The sequence below is a fragment of the Aquarana catesbeiana genome, linkage group LG08 (genome assembly GCF_042186555.1).
Source record: "Aquarana catesbeiana isolate 2022-GZ linkage group LG08, ASM4218655v1, whole genome shotgun sequence".
In the NCBI taxonomy this organism is placed as follows: domain Eukaryota; kingdom Metazoa; phylum Chordata; class Amphibia; order Anura; family Ranidae; genus Aquarana; species Aquarana catesbeiana.
In genome coordinates this window covers 136,081,115-136,108,646 of record NC_133331.1, presented here as the reverse complement: position 1 = coordinate 136,108,646, position 27,532 = coordinate 136,081,115, and the positions used below count along the sequence as shown (strand labels likewise).

Sequence of the window (27,532 nt, the reverse complement as noted above, 5' to 3'; positions counted from 1 at the left end):
ATTGAAATCAATGGGACAGCGCGGCTATACTGCCAGCAAAGCGCCTCTGCAGAGGCACTTTGCTGTGGTTTTTAACCCTTTCTCGGCCGCTAGCGGGGGGTAAAACCGCCCCGCTAGCGGCCGCATACCGACGGTAGAGCGCCGCTTACAATAGCGGCGCTTTACCGCCGACGCCGCCCCCGCCCCAGTGTGAAAGGTCCCTTAAGGGCATCTTGCTAAGATAAGAGAACTACAGAATAAGACCAGAGATATAGCCAGAGATATTGCTAGATAGATGGAACCCCTTTAAGGGATTAGGAGGTTTTGGTGACTTTTTATATGGCATAGCAACATGGTTACAGAAACTAGGCGCTTACAGTGTGAGGTTCCTCTTTCTCATATTTATTTACGTACTCATCAGGCTATGCCTCTGTGTGACTACCCACTGTATCAACAGATGGTCCACCAGCCCTGATGAACCTATTATTCTGAGAAAGCTAGGAGAGTAATGAACAGGACACCGTCTCTCCGCTCCAATGTAGCAGGAGTTACCAGCAATCGGCTGAATGTAACGTGGAGAAGAATGGTGTCAAATAAACAAAAGCAGGGAAATGACATGGACTTTCACTGTATTGTTAATTTAAGCACAAGAGAGTCCATTCTGTTCACACTGTTGAAATTTGTTCTGTAACCTTCACTTAACCCACAGACAACTTCTACTAGAAGCTCTCTCTGTCTCTACTCCCCCATCCCCTCTCAAGGTTTTACTTTTGCAATTGTTCTATTTGCTAGCTTTTAATATCATATTTCTATTTGTTAGTTTTTAATAACATCTCACATCGCCCCTTTTTTATCTATGTATAAAATAACATGTAATACATTTAGTCATGAATGGACATTTTAAACACGGTGATTGTGTCCTGTTAATCTGTTCCTGCAATTGCCGTATTACCTTTTGTTTTTAGAGTCACAATCAGAAATATTCCCAAAACAGTAGCTAAATTTTACTTGAGGAAGGGAGAAGCAGTAAAAGACTAGTCCATTATGTTTATGTACTAACATGGGACATGTTGATAAGAAAGAGGAGCAGAGTGATAGAGTTGAGCTCATCAGTCTGCTTTGTCTCCTTTCATTATCTAATCACAGAGAAGGCCTGCAAGTGTTACCTAAAGTGGGAGTCTGGTGACCAATCATTTTTTTTTTTTTTTTTAGGTCATTGAGACACTTTGCTAATCCCAAAATAATACTCACAGTTTGGGTGTAATATTTCCGCCTCTGTCTGTTTTCGTACTGAAGAATAACTTTAAAAATGTGATGCTGGCTGTTTCCATCTTGCTTGTGGGCATGTGAAGCCCACAAGCATTGATTTCCTGGACGCAGTGAATGCTGTTCATTCACAGCTTGTTCACACGCATGAACATTGTTCCCGCACTGAATCTTGGGAAACCTGACACTAAGCTCCCAGGAGACAGTGCGGCGCTGGGGAAAGGCAATAAACACCGCTACTCCCATGGGAGGAGAGACAGGAAGTGCCACAATAAAGTACAATATAAAGGTAATTACAGCGATAAAAAATTTTTTTTGCGCAGCATTTGAACCACTATGCAATTAACTGAAGGGGGTAAGATTAAGTTAAAAATTTGAGTGGAACCTTGCTTTAAATCGTAACTCCAAATTTGTTGAGAAAAAAACATTCCCCTCTGGGTGATCAATGTACATTTCAAGGATTATAAAACTTTGTTTCAGATTCCTACCTTTTGTTATTCTGAAGAAATCCATGTGTGTTTCTCTGTGCCTCTGTTCTGTGTAGGTCTAATGGGAGTGGTTTCATAATTAACTGTCAGTTGTGGAGCTACAGGGCAATAATGAGGAAATCTGTTGGGCCTGCATCCCTTTTGACGGGTTCCTATTGAAAGTATCTCTTAAAAAAATGACATTTTTTTGCAGGGGATGCCTGAAATCTGGCTTGTATCTTAGGCAGACTTCTGGGAAAATTGGTGAGCCAATCACACAAACAGGAAATGGTGTTTCCTGTTGGGGAGTAGCCAGTAGGGCTGGGAGATTTTCTTTAAAAAAAAAATCTGTGATTTTCTTAAAAAAAACTTGATTCACGATTCAAATTTTTTTTGTTTTGACACCATGCTGGTCGTGAGGAGCTGCGGGCAGGAGTTTTTAGGCGAGGCCGCAGCTTCGGCCTAGTCTGCGGTGTCCGGCCTCGCGGACTAGGCCAAAGCCGCGCCCTTACCTAAAAACTCCTGCCCATAGCTCCTCAGGACCGGCGCTGACACCTAGGGGAGCTGCAGGCAGTATTTAGGCGTGGCCGTGGCTTCGGCCTAGTCCGCAGCGTCCGGCCTAGCGGACTAGGCTAAAGCCGCTGCCTCGCCTAAAAACTCCTCCGCCCGCACTGGCGCAGTGAAAAAAAAAAACATCTAAAAAAATCGATTTGCCTAAATTTTGAATCAATTTGACCTCTCAACTCGATTCAAGATTTAAATAGATTTTTTCCCCAGCCCTAGTGGTCAGTACACACTCTGTGTACAGAAAACTCCAGGTAGCCATTTTGCAATGTATTCTCAGAAAATTACAGATTGAAAAGGAAAGGTAAATTTTAATAACAATCAATTACAAAATGATTAGTGTCGCAATCATATGCGCTATACTATTTTTTCTTTATTTGCTATCCCCCCCCCCACGAAAGTGCAGTTACCCTTTAAAGTGATACTCAACACATACTGTTTAATTTACATTATCTCTTCTCTTTCTGTATGTGGATGATGATGGCAATGGAATTATTTTAATAAAAAAAACACAATGTATTTTATTCATATAAGCAGTTGTTTGCCTGGAGTTCGGCTTTATTGAACCCACTGTGATGTATCGTTTTTTTTGAACAGAACTATTTTATATACAGTACGTTTAAATTTACAAAGGGCAAAATTTGAGTTTGTCAATAAATTATCAGTTTTAGGTTTTTAGCCTTATAAAAAAATGGCAGAATGTCATACCATATACCAGTTTTGTAGACTTGACTTGAAAAAAAAATAAAAACAGTTTACCACGAGTACAGCATTTAAAAATCTTTTTTAATTATTTCCCCTTTAAGTTTTCTTCTTATTGCCTTCATACTATACAGCAATCTAATGTAAAACACACACAGCGAGAATATTTCTTATTACTTTGCAGAAATGTGTAGACAAAGATTAGGTTCTATCCACATTCACAATAATGATATACATAAAACAATTAGTTTTATAGCATAATGTGAATCATAGCAAGAATTCATGATGGACTATTTGATTGGAATACAATTCAACTCAATTTCAGAATAAAAAAGAAAATATTGCAGGCGAGGCTGTTTTCTCATCTCAGCTGTGGATAACATTTATAATATAAAACTCTCAAATTTTCTGCTCAGCTGAAAAAATATATATATATCGTATATGCACTTTTATATCTTTTTATTCTGGAAAATCTAAAGTACACAAACATAATCTAAAAAATACAAGAATGTTGAAAGTTGTTTCGTTAAAAAGATCTAAAATAGCTATAAAGTAGTATGACATAAACACACCCAACTGTAAATCTTTCTTCTAGTTAAACCTTCTCTGAACAAGGTCAATTTATTAAAAAACAGACTTTACATGAAGCTTTAGGGCACATGTCTGCTTTACCATCTAACAAAACATACATACATACAGTGTATGTGTATATATATATATATATATATATATATATATATATATATATATATATATATATGTGTGTGTATATATATATATATATATATATGTGTGTATGTATATATATATATATATATATATATATATATATATATACATACATACACAGTGCCTTAAAAAAAAAGTATTCATACCCTTTGAAATTTTCCACATTTTCTCATGTGGAAAACCGTAAATGTATTTTATTGTCATTTTAGGTGATAGACCAACACAAAGTGGCACATAATTGTGAACTGGAAGGAAAATGATAAATGTTTTTTATTTTTTTTTTTACAAATAAATATCTGAAAAGTGTGGTGTGCATTTGTATTCAGCCCCCTTTACTCTCATACTAAAATCTAGTGGAAACAATTGCCCTCAAAAGTCACCTAATTTGTATATAGAGTCCAGCTGTGTGTAATTTAATCTCAGTATAAATACAGCTGTTTTGTGAAGCCCTCAGAGGTTTGTTAGAGAACCTTAGTGAACAAACAGCATCATGACAACCAAGGAACACACCAAACAGGCCAGGGATAAAGTTGTGGAGAAGTTTAAAGCAATCCATCATCCGAAAATGGAAAGATTGCGGCACAACTGCAAACCTACCAAGACATGGCCAGCCACCTAAACTGACAGGCCGCGCAAGGAGAGTATTAATCAGAGATGCAGCCATGGTAACTCTGGAGGAGCTGCAGAGATCCACAGCTCAGGTGGCAGAATCTGCTCGCAGGACAACTATTATGGGGCGTACACACGGTCGGACTTTTCGTCTACAAAAGTCCAACGGACGCCGATGGACTAAAGCTGGCTGGTAATCCGATCGTGTGTGGGCTTCTCCGGACTTTCAGCAGACTTTTTCAGCCTCAAATCCGACGGACTTTAGATTTGAAACATGCTTCAAATCTTTACGTCGTAACTACGACAGACCCCGAAATCCGCTCGTCTGTGTGCTAGTCCGACGGACAAAAACCCACGCTAGGGCAGCTATTGGCTACTGGCTATGAACTTCCTTATTTTAGTCCGGTGTACGTCATCACGTACGAATCCGTCTGACTTTTGTGTGGTCGTGTGTAGGCAAGTCAGTTCGTTAGAAAGTCTGCTGCAAGTCCGCCGAAAGTCCGCCGGAAGTCTGTCGGACAGGCTGTCGGACTTTTGTAGACGAAAAGTCCGACCGTGTGTACGCCCCATTAGTCATGCACTCTACAAATCTGGCCTTTATAGAAGAGTGGCAAGAACAAAACCATTGTTGAAAGAAAGCCAGAAGAAGTCCGGTTTGCAGTTTGCAAGAAGCCATGTGGGGGACACAGCAAACATGTGGAAGAAGGTGCTCTGGTCAGATGAGAACAAAATTGAACTTTTTTGGCCTAAAAGCAAAATGCTATGTGTGGCGGAAAACTAACATTGCACATCACCCTGAACATGCCATCCTCACCGTGAAACATGGTGGGGGCAGCATCATGTTGTGGCGATGTTTTTCTTCAGCAGGGACAGGAAAGCTGGTTAGAGTGGATGGAAAGATGGATGGAAAGATGGATGGAGCCAAATACAGGGCAATCTTAGAAGAAAACCTGTTAGAGCATGCAAAAGACTTGAGACTGGGGCGGAGGTTCACCTTTCAGCAGAACAACAACCCTAAACATACAACCAGAGCTACAATATCAAAGCATATTCATTCAAAGCATATTCCTGTGTTAGAATGGCCCAGTCAAAGTCCAGACCTAAATCCAATTGAGAATCTGTGGCAAGACTTGAAAATTGCTGTTCACAGATGCTCTCCATCCAATCTGACAGAGCTTGAGCTATTTTGCCAAGAAGAATGGGCAAAAAAATTCACTCTAGAAGTGCAAACCTGGTAGAGACATACCCAAAAAGACTTGCAGCTGTAATTGCAGTGAAAGGTGGTTCTACAAAGTATTGACTCAGGGGGGCTGAATACAAAATGCATGCCACACTTTTCAGATATTTATTTGTAAACAAATGTTGAAAACCATTTATCATTTTCCTTCCATTTCACAATTATGTGCCACTCTGTGTTTTTCTAATACATAAAATGCCCAAAAAATATGTTTACATTTTTGGTTGTAACATGACAACATTTTGAATATTTTAAGGGGTATGAGTACTTTTTCAAGGCACTGAATATATATATATATATATCTCAATATATATATATATATATATATATATATATATATATATATATATATATATATATATATATTTTAATATATATATATATATATTTATTTTAAAGACTGCACAAGACAGGGAGGGATGGTTCATGTCAATTCCAACAGGACACAAACTTTTTACTAAGGGGCATGTGAGGATACCACCAAAACATGGTGACTATTATTGTTAATGACCCACTCTGCATACTCTGGTTAATTGGTTGTCATGCCGCCCTCTTGCTTTTGAAAACAAATGGCCAGCATAAAAGCCAGGCAGCCAGCATTTTTAAGATGTGGTCCCAAATGGCAGCCACCATATTTCTCTTCAGAACGGTTAACTTTAAAGGAAATCTGTGATGAAAAAATAAGAGAGCTGCCATTGCTCAGCTGTTCTAAGCATAACAGGCTCCAGGGATTTTATCTTGACTTTTCTACCTGCTGAGTCACGGAAAAAACAAATGCTCTGCGAAGGGTTAACGTTTAAATCACTAGGCTATAAAGGCAGGATCAGGGTGAAAGCCCCACAGCCTGCACCTAGGAAGAAATTCAGCAGTGGCAGCTCCCAGACCCCTACCCTATAGATTCCATTACTAATGGTCCAAAAAAACACTACACCCCTAGAAAACCATGAGGCCTGTCAAAAGTAAAATTGACAAAATATAACATTATCTACATCACAAACACAGGCAGTATACTGCTATAAAACTGCACAGCGTATAAAAATTACAATGCAAAAAATATAGCTACAGCTTTCATAGGTTCATGGAGCCTGCTCAACTGAGATTTAAGCTAAACACAGGTTACAGTTTACAGCTTACAATGCATTCAATTGCAAACCCACAGAGATTGTACAATCAGATTGTAATGTGTGTCCAGCTTTAGGTTTGCCCAGAGATAGTCATTGAAGTGCTGAGGCCTGGCACAGTTCTTTTCTGTTGTTTAGAGTAGTGCACAATTTGATCCTTCCCTCTTTTTTTAAAGGGGAGAAATGCATCAAGCTGCACAAGACAATTTTCAATCATACTGGAAAGTCTCTGTGCAATAACAAATTCCAGGCACTGGAGACAATCATGTCCAAGGAGATTAGAAATGGTCCAGTAGTGCTTAAAGCAGGATACATTTCTTGTTAGGATTGTCACTCTAGTCATCTGCAGCATCTGAGTACAGAGTGACAGATTTCTTCTTAACACTAATACTGGTTAAATTTTAAAAACCACATTTTTACGTACAGGAGGTGTGAAAGACACAACTACCATTGGTAACAGAGGATGTTTTTAATCATTGATGAAATCCCAGATTGGACATGTATAAACATCTTAAATACATTACTGATGCCAAAACTAGAATGGATATGGAAAGCACTTCAATAACATACATACGAGATTGAAGCCTGGGGTATATCAGAACCCTTGGTCCACATAAACAAAACAATTACAGTATATGATAGTCCAGGACTACAATTACAACTGAAAAATAAAACATTTGATCAACTTTTTAAGACAAAGTCTCAGGTTTCTCTGACCCTGGCCAATGTGGCAGGCTTAATTCTTATTTTTTGGATGCAGGTATGTTGATCTACAGAAAATCAGGCAATCACGAATCACAAATTGCGTGCTTCTCTGAAGAATGCACAAACCAGCATGCATATGATGAGGAGAATCAAAAATAAGCAGCTTGCCTGATTTGAAAATCAATTTACTTATCACTGCTTAGAACCAGAACTGAATATTACAAAGCTTTAATGGAGGTTTCAAGTACATTGTAGATACTTTTATTGTATGTCATACATTTTCATAGTCTATATAAAATACATTAGTGGCAGATGTATAATACATATTTGGAGAGTCATAGTATGCTATATTGACATTTCTGCAGCACTTGTCTTTGTTAAATCTCAGCATTCCCGCTTTTACTCCCAAAGTGAATGAAATAAAAGTGTGATTGGGAGCAGGTGAATTTGCTGCAAAATTTGTTTATGTCATATTCTGTTTGGTTCCATTAAACCTCTTCAAGAGACCAAGCATTGATGTCCAAATATAAGAACCTTGTATTCAAGTTGTTTCCTCCACTTGTTTTCCCTGAAAAACAATCAAAAACCATTAGATAACAATGATCAATTATTATGTAACTAGTTTTGGTAACAATCCTTGCTTATAAGCTGCAGCAGTACCACCACTGAATGTTACAGCAATGAGTCCCCAAAACTATGTCTAGGTCCAAATCATAAATGGTTGTTGGGATGATGGTGTCCACTATAGAGTTAAATTGTCAAGATGTTAAAGGCAAATGTTCAATTCCACATTGTATTTCAAACATGTCTAGCCTATTCTTATTAATCTGAACAATCTTGAAGTTTGTACTTCTTGAATCTTGTACTTTGTGGAGCTCCCCACACATTAACTGTATTGAATTATGTGACTTGCACTGACTATGTCCTGTGCTGTGTCACAGAATTCACAGAGCCTGCCTTTTGAACTACAGAAGTGCTAAGAGGAGGGGTTTTGGGAGGGGGAGTAATTATAGGAATCACAGCTTTCACGAAAGTAAGGCATCGTGGGATATGTAGTTATTAGAAATTAAATTTGAACAGCAGAGAAGAAGCTGCAAAGCATGCAGGGAATCCAGGAAGTTGTGGGAAGAGATGGCCAACAGACAGGCAGCACTCACAACATGAAAGGAGATTTTTCAAGTACACGTATGTTGGATTGTCAAAAAGAACTATTGCTTGTATTATTACAATGTTAGAAAATTAAAGTGTATGCTGTGACCATAGATTTCCTTTATAAACCAATATCCGTTATATGGTTTCCCGGAATATTACAGTATATGAAGAAGGTTTTATTACTTGCAACAGACCCAAAAAGTTATTGTTTTTCTTTAAAAAAGGTACATCAAAAACAGATGAAGGTAAATAGGTTTTTGACATTGCAAAAATATTTCTGAGTTGTGTGTTTAGCCTGCAGTGCTTTAAGGATTTAATTTATTTTATACGTCTAAAACTGCTACATAAGTGATAGTGGAGACACATAATGCTTATTATATTTCACTTGGTATCATAGGAAATATGCCAAAACAGGGTACCAAACTGGAAGTGGTCCCCCTTTACACAGTATAGTGAATTAAAAAAAAAATATATGTCACTGTCTCATTAATGATATTACTACATCATATTATAAATTTAATTTAACAGCTAAATGGCCTTTCCACCCAGAACTGATATTTCAGTTACAGGTGGATGCTATTGGGCTGAATTACCCTTTTGCATTTATATATATCAGGGTGTCCAGCGGGAAGACCTCCATACTAGTTTTCCAAATCTGTACCACCTGCCATACAATATCAGTATTGTTTCAGCAGGGAAAATGTCTTTTCTTGTTAAGAAAGGAAAACTGTGCTTACAGCTGGTACAGAAATGTAACGCTTTTAGTGGACTGACCACATAAAAAAAATAAAAGTAGTGCCAGGAGGGAAGTGTGCCAGGGTTCAATGCTGCAGCTGGTATATCTTAAAGAGTATGTAAACCTTAACAATGAACATTACTTATTTGTTCTTCTGGGTGTGTTTAATATACCATTGATAGTATTTTGTGTTATCTGTCTGATAAGTGCAAAAAAACAACCTATTGATCCTTCTCAAAATTTTGTGAGCTGAAACGTTTTGTACTATATATATGTAAAGCGCTGCGTAAATTGACGGCGCTATACAAGTACCTGAAATAATAATAATAATACTCTCTGCCTGTGCCAATTGCTATCAGCTACATGGCTCCCAGCTATCTTTGATTGAACTACACCCCTCAATGTTATGAAAAAGAGAAGAGGGCAGAGTCCTGTAGTCCTTTGCTGTTTCTGTTGCCTTGATATATAGTAGGGTAAGTGAGCATTGTCATTGTAGGACTGGAAAGCTGTTACTGGCTAAATCAAAGGGGAAAATAAAAGAAACAAAAACAAATGCAGCCATCACATCTAAGAACTGGTAAGCTGCAATGATTAATTTGAGGGTTTAGATATACTTTATCAAATGTCACACGAAGAAACCTACAACTGATATTTCAATGAAAGCCAACTAAATATGACAACATAAAATGTAATCCCTGTACATAAGAATGTCATAGAAGTAAATATTTCTAAGTGTATTTTACAAATAGCACATGCAATTTTACCAGCACTGTTATCAACAGGTTAAAACTCCCATAACCCCTATCCACAAGACAAACATACAGCTTTTGTCGGGAATCAAATTACAATGACATAGATATATGAATAAAACACTTAATGTAACCGTTGACAACAAATTGATGTATAGCAACAGAAATACTGAAGGAGCTGTATGTAGTGCCTAAGAAGGCAGTTCTGGGGAGGCTCCACTACATAAAAGCTTATGACAGTAATTACCACCTCTGTACTACTCAACTAAACATAGCAACAAGTATTAAGTCTAAAGTGATCTCCGCTGTCCTGTAGCTTATTGATACGTGAGGCGTTGCTGGCCTCTCAGAGGAGTTAATCATGTTAAATACATATAGATTTGCAGCATAAATGAATAACATATTAAAATCAACTCCTATAATTGGCTTGGCTGCAATTACTAAATCACTTTATGTACTGCATATGACAGATTAAATATAGCTGTAGTTATATAACTATTCAAGCTCACTGAATCTGCTTCCTAGTGCCAAAAAGAAAATCCTAAGCAATTGTTTCTTGGGGAAAAAAGAGAAAGCAATTAACCGAGAAAGTAAATGGGATAAAGAACTCCTCTTTGTATATTCTAATTACGATAAAAATTATGTGGAAATGAAATATAATGGTCTTATTAATTTTATTTTTAAAAAGCTTTTACGTACTCTAAAATTTACTTTTTTTGTTAGCTGGCCTAAAATTACCGTTACTCAGGTTTGCCAATGTGTTTTTAAAAAAGACGCTGTGGAAGATCTATGGTACAATTTTTCATGCCAGCTGATGCAATGTTTATCTGATTCAGTCTGCAGATATATCAGGCATGTTATGTCAGACCAATGCATTTTTCGTATGTGCTTGAACCTGCATTACATCTTGCTTCCTCCACAACCTTATAATCTAAAGGGGCATAACAAAAGTTAGCACAACAGGGTGTGCAGGACACCGGGAATGTGTCCTGAATGGCAGGTATATTTGCCCAATATTTGAGTTGTGGTCCCATTAAGGGGGACAGTTTGAAGACTTGGTTGAATACTCATGGATTCTCATCCATGCAGGGTGAGGGGTTCCAGGGTAATCCAGTTGGAAAGAGAGCACTGATTGTCAGTGCTTTCCTAAGTGATTAAATTCTTATAAGGGACCCAGAACTTCAGAGATCCAAGGAGGCAAGACCCTCCAAACTCTGACTACAACGACCCTGGTCCTGAAGAAGGAGTTAAGCCACAGCAAAGGGAGTCTTGAAAGACGGCAGGAAGGGCATCTGTTTCAGTGACTGAGGCAGAGTGGAGTGGTTCACAGGTTGTTAGTAAGGTGAACCCTCTGGCAATGGAGACACTGGTTGCTGAACCCCTGGCACCCTGTCATGCGAAGGAACCCTACTTCAGTACAGGATCGACAAATTGGCAGTGAGCCTGTGGTGTGCTTCCTTCTTATACCAGAACTACACTTTGTTTTGCTTTACTTTTGGCTAAAGAAATCTATGAGTTTACTTGTTTTGGAGATACCAACAAAAAGGACTACTTGCTTTTACCAACTCAGCTGCTTGATGTCCCTGGGCTACTTCATTTCACAAGGTTCAGATCCAATTTTGTTTTTCATTTTGAAATCGGGGAGGAATGTTTTCTTTACATTTTCCCCTGGCAGATAGTAAAAAACAGACATTCCAGTTAAACTCCTGAGAAAAATCAAGCCACTGATTTGTTTCACCAAACTCCACCCAAAAATATTTGGCCATCACCTAAAAAAAGTCAAAATCTACCAGGGAGACTAAAGCTAGGTTGTTGGGAATTTCTTGGCTTGCCAAATCATCTTTAACCACTTCTCGCCTGCTGGCCGTCATATGACGTCCTTGACTTTGTGCGGGTATATCTGAATGATGCCTGCAGCTACAGGCATCATTCAGGTATCGGCTTATCAGCTGATGATTCCCTACACCATAGGAACAACCATATCGGCTGTTCCACCGCTTGATTGTTCTTACGGGCAGGGAGAGAGGACATCCCCCCTCCTGCCACCCTCCGATGCTTCTAATGACTAACGACTCATCGGAGACAGGATCCGCCGGCCCTGGATGTTTACCATAGAGATTTCCGGTGGATCAGATGGTCGCGGGAGTCTCTATGATCGTTCGTGGGCCGGGCGCGATGTTATGACTTCACGCCCGGCCTCTGCATTCAAACAAATGGTGCTGCCTCGGCTGAGAAGCCGAGATGGGTTTTTTTTGTATTTTTTCTATTTCAGGCTTCCCAGCCTAGAGGTGAGATGTGCGGTCTTATTGACCCCAATAATAAGAGGTGAGATGTGGGGTCTTATGACCCCATATCTTACTGTAAAGAGGACCGATCATGCCATATTCCTAATGCAAGAAATGTTTATATTCCTTGTAATAGGAATAAAAGCGATCAAAATTTTATTTTTTTTTAAAAAAGTGTCAAACTAAAAAAAAAAAGTAAAATTAACAATGAAAAAAAAAAATTTAAAGCGCCCTGTCCCCGTGTGCTCGCACGCAGAAGCAAACACATACACAAGTCCCGCCCACATATGAAAACGGTGTTCAAACCACACATGTGAGGTATCGCCGGGGAACATTAAAGCGAGAGCAATAATTCTAGCCCTGGACCTCCTCTGTAGAAAAAAGGTGCCGGAACACAAAGGAATTTCCAAAGAATTCTTCAATGAGGAAAAAAACGGTATTAAAGATAAAATGTCTATTTAAAAAATTTCACATAACACTAGCCAATTAATGACTAAATTAATACTACTACTAATTTAGTCATTAATTGGCTAGTGTTATGTGAGATTTTCTAAATAAAGTGACATTTTATCTTTAATAACGTCTTTTTCATCCTTGAAGAATTCTTTGGGAATTCCTTTTTGTTCCCGCACCTTTTTTCTGTATGTTTAAATAATTCAGAGGAATTCACCCCTATGGTTGATTACTTGTGTATCCCTGGGGTGATGGTACATTGTGCCACAGAAGGGGATTAACTATCTGAATAGATATTCCCGTGCTAGGCCTATGTGGATGTAGTCAGAGTGTCAATTTTAAATTGTACTGTAAGCCATAGTACATTCAGAAAGCGTAGAAAATGTATCAGATACTTACAATGCCTTGAAAAAGTATTCATACCCCTTGAAATATTCCACATTTTGTCATGTTACAACCAAAAACGTAAATGTATTTTATTGGGATTTTATGTGCTAGACCAACACAAAGTGGCACATAATTGTGAAGTGGGAGGGAAATGATCAATGGTTTTCAAAATGTTTTATACATAAATACCTGAAAAGTGTGGTGTGCATTTGTATTCAGCCCCCACCCCTAACTAAAATCTAGTGAAACCGATTGCCTTCAGAAGTCACCTAATTAGTGTGCAATTTAATCTCTGTATAAATACAGCTGTTCTGTGAAGCCCCAGAGGTATGTTAGAAAACCTTAGTGAACAAACAGCATCATGAAGGCCAAGGAACACACCAGACAGGTCAGGGATAACGTTGCGGGGAAGTTTAAAGCAGGGCTATGTTAAAAAATTTTTCCTAAGCTTTGAACATCTCACGAAGCACTGTTCAATCCATCATCCAAAAATGGAAAGAGTATGGTACAACTGCAAACCTACCAAGACATGGCCGTCCACCTAAACGGACAGGCCGAGCAAGGAGAGCATTAATCAGAGAAGTAGCCAAGAGGCCCATGGTAACTCTGGAGGGGGTGCAGAGATCCACAGCTCAGGTGGGAGAATCTGCTTGCAGGACAACTATTAGTCATGCACTCTACAAGTGCTCTCATGCACCAATCAAATGGCAAAACAGGTCATATAACTGGATTTGTATGACCCTATAGTGAACAAAAAAAATATACAAATCATAAATTACCAAATACCTAAACAGTTTGTGTATTAAAGGTGTAACAAATGTCCATAAATAACAGAGCGAATGGGCCAGATAAAGTAGTGTCCAAAAGGCCCACACAGTGATAACACCCATGAACTAGAGCAATGATTAGTGTCCATCCATAAATAGTATGTTCTTCACAGTTGAATGAAAGACTAGTGCAGAAATCCAACACCAGAATGTAAGGGGTTACTGCTTACCGGAAGCACGTGATCCCCCCTACAGAGGATCAAGGGAGGCCTGTATATAATAAGCCCTCCAGAATGTATCTGGTGCACCAACTATCCTCGATGTATTGGGAGTGATAATAGGATGTCCAGAACCGCCCAACGACCCTCATAACATTCCAACACTCCTCATTTCATTTCAAACTTACTTTCCTTCATCTATGATTCCAAGCATATCTATTGCTTCTGTCTTACGTCCTTACAGACTGTAGGTAATGACACAGGAAGGAGTTGACCAGCTGACCTCATTAGCACACACCCTGCATCATCCCAAATCTAGGCTTTATGGAAGAGTGGCGACATCATGTTGTGGGGTTGCTTTTCTGCAGCAGGGACAAGGAAGCTGGTTAGAGTCGATGGGAAGATGGATGGAGCCAAATACAGGGCAGAGTATACAATTTTCCGTTTTCCTGACGCCTTCATGGCAGCACACACTCGCCAGTCGGTGGGTGCAAAAGAATGTTTATAATGTTTATTTCTTATAATGCTGTAGAATTGGCTCTAATAATGGTTCTGCCAAAGTCTGCCATTGTTAGTTGGGCAGAGTCTATCTTCTAGTGAGAAATGACTCTAGACAACCAGGTCGCTGCTTTACAGATCATCTCTGGTGAAACTCTGCAGTATGCTGCCTATGAAGTCGCCACTGCCCTGGTTGAGTGAGCCCTGATGCCTTCTGGAATTGCCAGTTGACGGATGGAGTATGCTATCTTGTTAGAGTTGACCAACCAGGATGCAATCGTTTGAGAAGTTGCTGGTTGACCTTTCCTAGCCCCATGGGGAATTATCAAGAAAGTATCTGATTTTCTGAAGGTAGCTGTAGCTGCCAGATAGCTGGTAATAACTGATTTCACATTTAATGCATGGGGTTCGCCTCGATTTTTAGTGAAAGATGGAAGGATGATGTCCTGATTATAATGAAATGAGGAGGATACTTTGGGGACGAAATGGTCCGAAGGTCTCAGTACCACTCTATCAGGATAAAGGATCAGATAGGGTTCTGTTATCATTAATGCTTGTAACTCAGAAACTCTTTTCGCAGATAAGGCGATAAGGAAGGTTGACTTCAAAGTCAGGTTCATTAGAGAGGTTGACTCAACCGGGTAAAAAGGAGGGTTTGCCAGTGCATCAAGTACTATTGCGAGGTCCCATTCCGGGAATGTCGTTTTTTTTCGGAGGTCTGATCTTCAGGCATGCTCTCATGAACTGGATTACTAGAGGGGTGTAATGCCCATCTAATGCCTGTCTTTGCAGATAGGCAGATACATGAACTTTAAGGGTACTTGAGCTTAGCCCTTTATTAATACCCAATTGGAGGAACTCCAGAACTTGTGGGGGTTCTGGTGATATTGGATTCCAGTTCTTTTGTTGGGCCACAGAACAAAACCTTCTCCAAATTTGTGTGTATGTTTTGTTAGTGGTGTTCTTTCTGACCTGTAGAAGTATTGAAATTACCTCTTGTGAGCAGCCTTGCTCTAGCAGCCGATTCCTCTCAATTTCCATGTCGTCAAGTGTAACTTCTCTGCGGCTGGATGCAGGAATTGGCCCTGGGATAGGATGTCTGATGTTACCGGGAGAGGCAGTGGTTGCTGCAGGTTGAGTTGTAATAGAGTTGTGAACCAAGGCCTCTTTGGCCAGAAAGGGATTACTGCTATTACCATAACCGATGATCTCCTGAGTCTGGATAGAAACCTTGCGATTAGGGGAATTGGTGGAAATATGTATCCCAGCTTGAAATTCGATTGTATGGATTCTGACCAAATCCTTTTGGGTGAGGAGCATCACACTCCCTCATTAAGTGCCTCTTATTAGTGTCCACTTGTGTCATGGGTGGAGACCTCGAGTTCTGCCATATAGAAGAGTGTATTACTCTCATAGTTCAGAGAAGCAGGATCTTCCAATCTATGGATAGTGTAGGACCCACTAATCATGGGGTACTTTGTCCCAGTAAGTGGGCTTGGCACCATATATAGCAATATGGTGTGACCAAATCCCCATATTTTTTAAAAATGTTTTTTGAAAATGTCTATGTGTTTTAAATTAGCCTTGCTGGAGGTAAATGTCTTTTTTGCATATGTGCGCTGTAATATTTTGTTCTGTTGTATGGTCTTATAGCTGCACCATCTTTAATGCATCTTTTTAGGGTGTGCCCCCCCAATATCTTGTTTTTCCAGCTTGAAATTCCACGCGTGGATCAGGCAGTCTATTCCCTCGGCCGACGGGAAGGTTGCTCTCGACAGAAATCTCCGACATTTGGTGTTCACTGGTGTAGCCGCCAAGTCGATCTCCGGTATTCCCCAAGTCTCTGTAGGAAGAGAAAAGGCCTGCTGGCTCAATGACCACTCATTGTTCAAGAGAAGTTCTCTGCTTAGGTAGTCGGCCAACATGTTTTGTACTGCTGGAAAATACACTGCCCTCAGGTCTGCCAGATGTACTTGTGCCCAGTCCAAGATGGGACGAACTTCCTCCATTAGTGTGCGACTCCTGGTACCTCCTTGCCTTGGATATATGCCACCGCAACTCTGTTGTCCATCTGAATCAGAACGCTCTTCCCTGTCAGGTATGAGGCAAAATCCATAAGTGCCTGAAAGGCTGCACTGAGTTCCAGTATATTCAAAACCATACCATGAGCTCGAAACTGCCTCTGACCTTGGGCTGCTTGGTCTTGGTAATGAGCTCCCCATCCTTTCTGACTGGCATGCGATGTAACTACTACTGGAGGGACTATAGGTCTGTGCCTCCTGAGGTTGCTCAAATGTGTCCACCACCATATTGATTGTTTCACATATCTGTGGATGTAAATTGTCAAGCATTGATGCTCCATTCCACTGCCTCAGAAAGGAGTTTTGTAACACTCTCGTGTGCCACTGGGACCACTGAATCATGGGCACTCTCATAAAAACTCTGGCAGGTAAATGCGTTGCTGAGATTAGTCTCTGTATTTTCTGAATTAGAGGCATAACTTTTTCCCGAGGAAGCTGTACTTTGTTTAGATTGGTGTCTAATTCTGCCCCTAGGAATACCATATTCTGAGTAGGCTGTAACTTGCTCTTTTACCAGTTGACTAACCAACCCAAATTTTGTAGGGTTGTCAGTAAGATCTCCCGATGCTGGATCAAGATCTGGCGACTTTCTGCTAGAAGCAGTATGTCGTCCAGATAATGGTGTATTCTTAGTCCCCTTTCCCTGAGATATGCAATGATGGGTAGAAGAACTTTGGTAAAGGTCCTGGGAGCCGACGAGATGCCGAATGGTAGGCACTGGAATTGGAAGTGATGGTGGTTGATTGAAAAACTGAGAAATTTTTGAAAGGCAGGAATGTGTAGATAAGCATCCGACAAATCTACGGACGGCATCCAGTCTTTTAGATTCACTGCTAAGAAGAGGCTTCGTTCTGGGATGATAGCCATGCAGACCAATTTGATGCAGTGTGCGGTGTATGGTCTGAGCACTGACAGGCTGACCGCCAAACCCTTCAACCTCTGCAGCAATGCTGGCAGCACTCATATATTTATTTCCCAAAGACAACCTCTGGATATGACGCTGAGCACGTGCACTCAACCTCTTTGGTTGACCACGGCGAGGCCTGTTCTGAGTGGAACCTGTCCTGTTAAACAGCTGTATGGCCTTGGCCACTGTGCTGCAGCTCAGTTTCAGGGTCTTGACAATCTTCTTATAGCCTAGGCCATCTTTACGTAGAGCAACAATTCTTTTTTTTTCAGATCCTCAGAGAGTTCTTTGCCATGAGGTGCCATGTTGAACTTCCAGTGACCAGTATGAGAGAGTGAGAATGAGTCACATGACACTGGGTAGGGAAAATGGCTAATTGGGCCCAATTTGGACATTTTCACTTAGGGGTGTACTCACTTTTGTTGCCAGCGGTTTAGACATTAATGGCTGTGTGTTGAGTTATTTTGAGGGGACAGCAAATTTACACTGTTATACAAGCTGTACACTCACTACTTTACATTGTAGCAAAGTGTCATTTCTTCAGTGTTGTCACATGAAAAGGTATAATAACATATTTACAAAAATGTGAGGGGTGTACTCACTTTTGTGAGATACTGTATATACTCACACAGTGGCAGATGTAAACAGGCATGTTATATGAAAACTCCTGATGTTTTCAAACCGGCAAGATGGCCACGTTTCTCATGCACAGCGACGCCACGCGTCCAAAAACTCCACCCTACGTGGCCTTTCATTGTATTAAACATCATCAGGGGCTAGTTTAAAGGTTTAAACTTGGGATTTTACACATAACTGGTTTTTGATTTGAAGTAAATTTTTCTACATGAATGACAGTTTGAATTTAAAGTTGATGTAAACCTGATTTATGAAATTTGACCTGGGCACATATATCTGTAGTGTTTACTTATCTCTCTCCAAAGCCCTGAGTCTTGAGTCGTTCTGCTGCTTCATTCCTCTGTTATCAGCATGATAACGTCTGATAAGTTCTCTGACATGGGAGATTAATATATAAACTATAAATAGATTAGCAGAGAGCTGATCTATTCACAGTACAGCTCTGTATGTTTCTTTCTTCCTCTGCCTATGTGGAGTGAGGGTTTGTGACTTTCCTTCAATCAGCTGTCACACAGTGTATGCCAAGACTCCCCTCCCACTGCTGAAAGAGGAAGTAAAAATTCTAACACAATGTTCACATTATAAAGAATATATAAAGCTGAAGACAGCAGATACACAAAAAAAACTTATGTAGGGAGATTTGTTCTTCACTGGGTATAGGAGAGGGTTTACATCCACTTTAAGCTAATCAAATCATTCATTATGGAAAAAGTAATTTTATGTCCACTCACAGTCGTTGGTTTTGGTTAACATCATAATCCCAATTAAAGATAATTATATTTTGCAATGGATACAATGAGGTGTTCTAGTATATATACAGTCAGTTATATCTGACACTTAGTGATCCTTTGGCCACCACGTTTAATACACTTGATTGAGTTTTTCTTAAAATCCTCCTGGTAAATTATTATGAAATGAGATAGGTTCCCAGGTTTGGTTTTCCTCAATCCTCCCCGGTTGTTTGGGTTTGGGACTGGCACATAGAGTATGGTGACATATATGTATGGGTAATATATACTCACATACCGGGGTCAGTGTAGACAAGAGCCAGTTAGCCTGTCTTTAAAGTGTGGGAGGAGACCAGAGTACGATGAGGAAATGCACACATTTAGTAGTCTGAAAATGGGCCTATGGTTAAACATTGTTCAGTTTATATATAGAGTGGTGTAGAATTCAGGTGGTAGTTGGGTGGTTTCCCTGTAATATTTTACCCTTAATTATTATTATTATACAGGATTTATATAGCGCCAACAGTTTTCACAGCGCTTTACAACATGAAGGCAGACAGTACAGTTACAATAGAACTCAATACAGGAGGAATCAGACGGCCCTGCTCAGTAGAGCTTACAATCTAGAATGAATGAGAAAAGCTGAGTTTTTCTTTTAGTGTTAGGCCAGGTCACTAGGGACTGTGGATTTAACTGTTCAGAAATCTATGATGGGCTGTATGGACATTGTTGTTAGTTATGGAATGTTGGTTTGACAGTTTTGGTAACACACCTGCCTTGACGTCAACCACAAGCATACTGGAGAAAGGAGATAAAACGCTTTTCACAGCAGCAACGATCTATAAAGACTTTGCCACTGATCAGCAGCTGAGCTGTTGGTGCAAGTTCCACCTTCTCTGGTGGTCAATTACCTGAACTGTTCCATCCACTATCATGGTCAAGTACCTGATTTGTTCTATTTGTTCTGATGGCCAAGAACCTGATCTGTTTTATCTGCTCTGATGGTCAGGTGCCTGAACGGTCTGTATAAATAAATAAAAGTTCCATCTACCACGGTGGTTATTTACCTGCATGGCTTTGGCTTATGAGCTGCAATAGTATGGAGGATGGTATGGACTTTGTATTCTACAGTTCTACAGATTTTTTTTTTTTTAAACAATAAGCTTTTATTGATGTTAAAATATAGCATTTGTACAATCATACTAACATTTGTACATGAGTATCATATAAAAATATAACTGTATATAATTGAATTTAATGATAGAGTATTTTACTAGCGAAACCAACAAGATGGCTTTGTAATCAGCCTATCTTTACATCAATTGTTTATTTGAAATACTCTGAATTTATGTATCAAAATCTATTATTTAATTCAAGAGAAAAATAAATTCAAGGGTCTATAAAAATACCCTTCTAAATATATATAGTAACAGAAATGAAAAGTAAAGAGAGGGAAAGAAGAGTAAATAAAATATAAGAGAGATGTAATTATTCACATTTCTTTATGTTAAGAGGTATATCCCTATGTGAAAGTGTTATAAGAATCAGAAAATTTAAAGATGATCCACGGCTGCCATATTTTATTAAAATTTTCTGTATTCCCTTGTGCTGTTGCCCTGATCTCCTCCATACCTTTGAGCAGATGTATCTCTTCCAACCATTCTTTAATTGTAGGTGCGGCGGTGTTTCTCCAGTGTCTTGGTATTATTGTTTTTGCTGCTGTGATTAAGAATCTGGTCAGGGAGTTTTTGTATTTTTTTAGGGTGCAATTGGTAATATTTATAAGACAGCAAGCAGCGTCTAAATGAATTTTCGTTTTTGTGATGTGTTTTATGATCTTGATTACTTGGTTCCAAAAGGGTTTAATCAAATCACATTCCCACCAGATGTGGCATAGAGTGCCTTCTTCCCGATTGCAGCGCCAGCAATGTCCAGGTATTGTCGGAAACCATTTGTGTAATTTATTTGGTGTAATATACCAATTTGTTAGGATTTTGAATGAAGTTTCCTGTAATCTCACACTGATTGCACACTTGTGTGCGAACACACATGCTTGTAGCCATTGGTCTTTTGTAATGGGTTTGTTCAGGGTTGATTCCCAGAAAGTTTTGTGTCTGTTAGATTCCTGTAAATCACTGGACTGCAACCAAGTATATGTTAATGAAATGTTCTTAGTGGTCGTACTAGCCAAAAAACATATAGTTTCGAAGGGTGTTAAGGGTCTAAGGAAATGTTTTTGTCTCTGAGTGTTCATGATGAAGTCATGTATTTGTTGGTATTCCTTGAAATGTAGTGGTGTTTGTCCTATTTCTTTTTGTAGATCTGCTTGAGACTTGATTTTGTTGTTCTTTAAACAATGTGCGACTAGAAGTGGAGTGTTTCTGTTGTAAAGTGATTGGATGGAACCATCCATTCCTGAGGGGAAGTCAGGGTTTGTTGTCAGTGGAGTTAGTGGCCCTAGTGAGGAGGTAAGTAAATGTCTCTGATTAATTGCTTGTAGGGTTTTTAATGTTGCCCCTATGAGAGGATGTTGTTTTAATTGTTTCGGACACAGGTTCCAAGGAATCCATGGAGCATATGATATCGGAATAGGTCCTATGTTATTTTCCAGTCCCACCCAATCTTTATTCTCCTTGTGGCATGTCCAATCTATGATTCTAGTTAATTGTGTAGCTAGGTAATAATTTTTAAAATTAGGAAAACCCATGCCTCCATTTTGTTTGTTCATAGTAAGTAAATTTAGACTGATTCTAGGTTTTTTGGAGTTCCAAAGGAATTTTCTTAGCAGGGAGTGTAGGGATTTAAAGAAGCTTGAAGGTAGTATTATGGGTACTGTTTGGAAGAAGTATAGTATTCTGGGTAAAACTGTCATTTTAATTATAGCTGCTCTACCAAACCATGAGAAGTACTTTATTGTCCATTTTTCTAAATCTATGGTGATATTTTTTAAAAGTGGTTGAAAATTGGCTTTATACATGGACTCCAACTTTGGGGTTAATTGTATTCCCAGGTAGGTGAGGGATGTTGTTTCCCATTTAAATTTGCTGTTGTTTTTTGTGTTATTTAATGTAGCCTCCCTAAGTGTTAGGTTCAGCGCTTCAGATTTGTTGTAATTTATTTTGAAGTTTGATATATAGCTATATTGGGAAAATACATTACATAGGTTGGGCATGGTAATGTGTGGTTGGGATATGAAGAATAGTAAATCATCAGCGTAAGCTGCGCATTTATATATTTTGTTTTTGACATTGAAACCATGAATGTCAGGTATTTTATTTATAATGCGAATTAGTGGTTCCAGGGTTAGAATAAATAGTAGGGGTGATAATGGACATCCCTGTCTTGTCCCATTTTGAATTCTTACTTTGTCAGATAATGTTCCATTTATTTTAATTTGGGCTGTCGGGTTGTAGTATAAGGCCTTTATCCAAGCTAACATATGTGATTTTAAACCGATATGGGAACATACGGCAAATAAGAAGTCCCACGACACTCGGTCGAAGACCTTCTCCGCATCGGTTGATAATAACATGCCTTCGTGTTTATCTATGTGTATTTTATGTATGAGATTCATGGATTTAATTACATTATCTTTGGCCTCTCTGCCAGGCATGAATCCCACTTGTTCAGGTCCTATTAATTGATTCAGTAATGGTCTTAATCGGTTTGTTAATATTTTCGTATGAATTTTTAGATCAAGGTTAAGTAGGGATATTGGTCTGTAATTGGCACAGTCTGTTGGATCCTTATTTAGTTTGGGCAGTACTGTTACATGTGCTCTCAGAAAGTCTTCAGAGATGTCATGTGGGTTTTTTAGGGAGTTCAATGTTTTGAGAAGATGTGGTATCAAAATGTCGGAGAAGGTCTTGTAGTAATGGGCTGTGAGGCCGTCTGGTCCGGGGCTTTTCCCCGATTTGAGGGATTTAATGGCTTCAATCATTTCCTGTTCTGTTATCGGTTCTTCTAATGTTTGTGCGTCTATGTCTTTCAGAATGGGGAGGCCACTGTCTGTAAGGAATTTGTGAATTATTTCTTTTCTTAATCCTATAAGGTCTTTGGGTTTATGTGTAGAAGGTAAGTTGTATAGGTCTGTATAGTATTCTTGGAATCTTTGGGCAATCTTTTGAGTATCATTAGTAATTTGATTTTGTTTGGTCTTAATGGCCAATATGTTTGTAGATAATAAGGTTTCCTTCAATGCTTTTGCTAAAAATTTACCTGATTTGTCTCCATGTTCATAAAAGAACCCCTTTCGCGAAAAAAGGATCCTTTGGGCTTTGAGGTTCAGGATGGACTGTAGTTTTTTCCTTAATTCAAGTAGAGTTGTTGCTGCTTCAGTCGCTAAAGATTGTTTATGTTTGGTTTCCATATCTCTTATGGCCTGTGTTAAAGCCATGAGTTCCTTTTCTGCTTCTCTCTTTTTTGCAGCCCCCAACCTGATAAATTCCCCTCGGACCACGCATTTGTGAGCTTCCCATATGTTCATAGGTATTATGTCTTCTGACTCATTTTCTTTAAAGTAATATTTAATCGTTTCTGATATTTTGTTTGTGTCTGCCATATCAGTAAGCAGAGAAGGATTTAACCTCCAATTTGTAGTTCTGGGCCTTCTAGCCTTTTTATGTAAAGTCATCGATATGGGTGCGTGGTCCGAGAAGGTCTTTATTCCAATCTTAGCTGATTTTAGGAGGGGTAAGTCTCTTTGTGAGATAAAAATATAATCAATATGTGTAAATTTGTTATGTAATGTTGAAAAATATGTAAAATCCTTCCCTGTTGGATTACATGTACGCCACAAGTCTATTAATGTGAGAGAGGCAAGGAGTGTTTTGATTTTTCTTAATTTTTTATATGGCGCACTAGATTTGCCATCTGAAGTGTCCTGTAGGGGATTCAGTGCTAGGTTGAAGTCCCCTCCAAATACAATACAGCCTGTCGCGAAGCTTTTTAGTTCATCAATTACTCGTTGGCAAAATGTGATTTGCGCAGAGTTAGGAAAGTACACTTTGGCCAACGTAATTGGAGTCCCTGCCCAATTTCCTTTGAGGAAGATATATCTTCCTTCTGTGTCTGTCAGTTGTTGTGAGATAACAATCTCTGAATTCTTGTGTAATAGAATGGAAACTCCTTTGGATTTGGATATATAATTGGTTGCGTGGAACACTTGTGTGTATTGTTTGTCGTGTAGTTTGGGGATGTTACCTGTCTTGAAATGAGTCTCCTGGAGAAACACCACCGCTGGTTTAGCTTTATGTAGTTCTCGAAGTAACGATATTCTTTTTTCTGGTATGCCAAGCCCCTGACGTTGTGAGATATTAGAAAAGAATGAGTATTGATCATTGTATATGACATTTTGATATATTATAGGTTATTGCCTATTTGTTTGTGAAACAACCGTGGATATTCCGATGTCGGATCAAATTATATAAATAAAAGTAGAAAGAAAAAGAGAAAAAGAAAAAAAAAAAAAAAAGGAAAAAAAAGAAAGAAAGGAAAATGAAGTTTAGTAACTCTCTAGATGAGTGTCACGAGTAATAAGAGGTAGTAAACACGTCTCCAGGTGTTAGCCTAGGGAGAAAAGTGTAGTGGATGTGTGTTGGTAGATGCCAACGCACATCCACTGGTGGGAGCTGTGGGAGGTAGTTACTATAAGGGATCAGGAGGTAACTAAATCTTAAAACCTGATCAGTTAACCTGTTGTAAATACTAAAGTGAGTATGGACTCCCGTGACTCAGCTTACAGCATAGAAAAATGGGATAAGTCATGATCCCCTTCCAGCCGTTGGGCGGTATCATGAATTTATATAACCTTGTAACAACGAGAGCAGTGGTGCACAGCAACATCCATGCACCATTCCTCTAACAAATCCACACCGGGACCCCCAAACGCCCCCTAAGATGGTTAATTCTTATAGAGGCGGGTGTGTGTCTGTATATCTAAAGTAAATAAAATAACATTAATTATGTAACTCTATAAATAATTCTATTGTATGGCCGTTCTCCGAGGGGCAGCCCGAGTCTCCCCCAAGAGTGCGCCACACAAGGCATCACTACACATCTGTCATCGTGCTACTAGAACTATCTTAATTATTGACAATCTGTCAGAAGTCAATCGGGTCAGTTCTACAGATTTGCAATTGCTGTGCTGCAGCTGCGATCTGGTAACTGGATGTCTAAAGCCTCTTACACACGATCAGATTTTCGGACAACCGTTCGTTCCTTTTTTTGTTGGATGCTAGTCTCATGTCGTGGAGGTTACTCATCATACGAAAATTCTCATACGACAGAATATAACTTCAGAAGTAACGTAATATGTTGACTAGTTTTGTATGTATTCTTTAGTTTCTGAGCATGTGTAGTCTTGCTTTCGTGATTTTTTTCATACGAAAACCGTACTATTTAAATGAAAATCAGACGTCGAGTTCATGTACGACAAAAATGTTATAGTCTGCACATCCAGCTTTTGCCAGTCGAAAAACCGGAAACGGCTGTCGAAAAGCACCATGCTAACGATCCAAAAATCAGCAGATTGTTCGTCTGATGCAATTTACTTCCTATTTTCGTATTGTGTGTAGGGGCCTTAAGACTCTATTGTCCATCACCAGATATGGAGGACTTTCACAAGCTTCTATGCTTCTGAACTCCTGGAAAGGAAAGTTTGATGTTCATACCCACTCCTGTACGTTTGAAAGGAAAAGTTTGGTGTTTGTTAATCCAACACAGTTTTTTTTCAAAATATTTTTTTAATTTTGGATATTTTTATATTTTTCAGCCCTAACATAGCCAAATTAGATTTTCTGAGTAGAGAAATCAGACAGGGAAAGTAAGTATCTACACTTAAGATAGTTACTCTAGGTAGGTCACACCGGTGGGGTGGGAGAATACATTAATTATTAATTTTGTTTACAATTATCAGGTGCTTTCCTTCCAATGCTGATATGTTGCCTTTATGTATAGCTGGAGGCATTACTGTATGATATTTGTGAGTCGGGGGGTGGAGTGATATGAAAATAGCATATTACATACAGTATTAAAGTTGTATAGTGGTCTCACTAATATTTAAGAATGCATCCAAGCCTTTTCTAATGATTATACAGGACAAAGTCAAGTTACTTTTAATTAAGCCGTGTGAAAGAAATGTGTGATTGTAAACTGACCAAGTCATTGAGGGGTCATTTTGCAAAGGGAGTTGACTTGGGGGTTGTCAATTTCTAAAGCCTCATACACATGGTACGATTGTTGGCCAACCGAGCGTCTGATTTTTGTCAAAAGGGCATGTGCCAGGATCTTGTCTTGTATAATAATGGTACACAAATGTCATGCCACAAACACGATCGTAGTGACGTACTACAAGGAATTTCAGCTCTTGAGCGACACCCTTTGAGCCCCTTCTGCTAATTTCGTGTTTGGTGAGCATTGATTCCGAGCATGTGTGTTTGTACTTTCGACTTTTGTGTGACGGATTTGTGTACTGACCATACAAAAATCTGACATCAAACCGGTGTCCGCCAAAAATTTACTAGCCTGTCATCCAACATTTGTTGGCCAAAAGTTTGACAACTGTAAAAAGGAGCGTACTAACGGTAGGAATTTCGGACAACAGTCTGTCAACAGACAATCCCCTGCCAACAATCATACCATGTGTACGAGGCTTTACATACAAGTCTAAATACCACTGCCTAAACTGGAATAACTTGGTCTCACACCAGAGCTTGCATTATGCATACATTTGAATCTGGTCGGCCATGCTGCGTAAAAGCAGGGGGACTCCATGGCGAAACAGCATCTTTAGTTATGTATTCTTGTCATATTTTCTTTATCTATACAGTATCTGTCATTATCTATAATAAATGTTATACAGTTTTGCTTATAAGTTTACATACCCTGGCAGAATTTATGATTTCTTGGCCATTTTTCAGAGAATATGAATGATAACACAAAAACTTTTCTTTCACTCATGGTTAGTGTTTGGCTGAAGCCATTTATTATCAATCAACTGCGTTTACTCTTTTTAAATTATAAAAGAACCATTAGCGAAAGAAAAGTTTTTGTGTTATCATTCATATTCTCTGAAAAATGGCCAAGAAATCATAAGTTCTACCAGGGTATGTAAACTTATGAGCACAACTATACTTTTAAGTATTTGTGTGAGCTCTCTTTGCACATATCGAATACAACCCCAAAAACGTGACAAAACACTGACTCAGCCAAGCAAGGGCAACAAAATGTAGCACCCTGATGTTTAGTCAGGGTTGCTAGTAAATTTACCTGCCAGGTATAGTCGCCTTGGCCAATTGATAGGGGATCAATTGATTCCACCCTAATTCTGGAATTGCAGCATTTCTCTCTTCTGTCACTAAATGGCCGGGTATCTGGTGGCATTAGATAAGACAAGGGCATTGCAAGGACGGATTAGGAATAGATGGGGTATCTCAGCCAATAGGCAGGGATCTTGTTGGGTCCCTTGGCCTGCTGGAAAAGCCTATTTATTTGGGTGAGGTCAGGTGATCGGCGTTCTGTGGCACCTGGACAGCTGTCTGGGTTGACGTGTTTTGT

At 39.2% G+C, this 27,532-nt stretch overlaps 1 protein-coding gene across 2 annotated transcripts in view; it reads right to left on the bottom strand.

Moving 5' to 3' along the window:
* Window positions 1-3,041: 3,041 nt before the first annotated feature.
* Window positions 3,042-27,532, bottom strand: part of LOC141106055 (solute carrier family 22 member 15-like) — a 658,271-nt gene continuing 633,780 nt past the window's right edge. For both annotated transcript variants that reach the window (XR_012235678.1, XM_073596433.1), the window contains one exon: window positions 3,042-7,947. Coding sequence is in view for 1 of the 2 variants with exons in the window: in XM_073596433.1 (XP_073452534.1) it covers window positions 7,921-7,947 (27 nt within the window). In the remaining variant the exon portion in view is untranslated. The remainder of the gene's footprint in view (window positions 7,948-27,532) is intronic.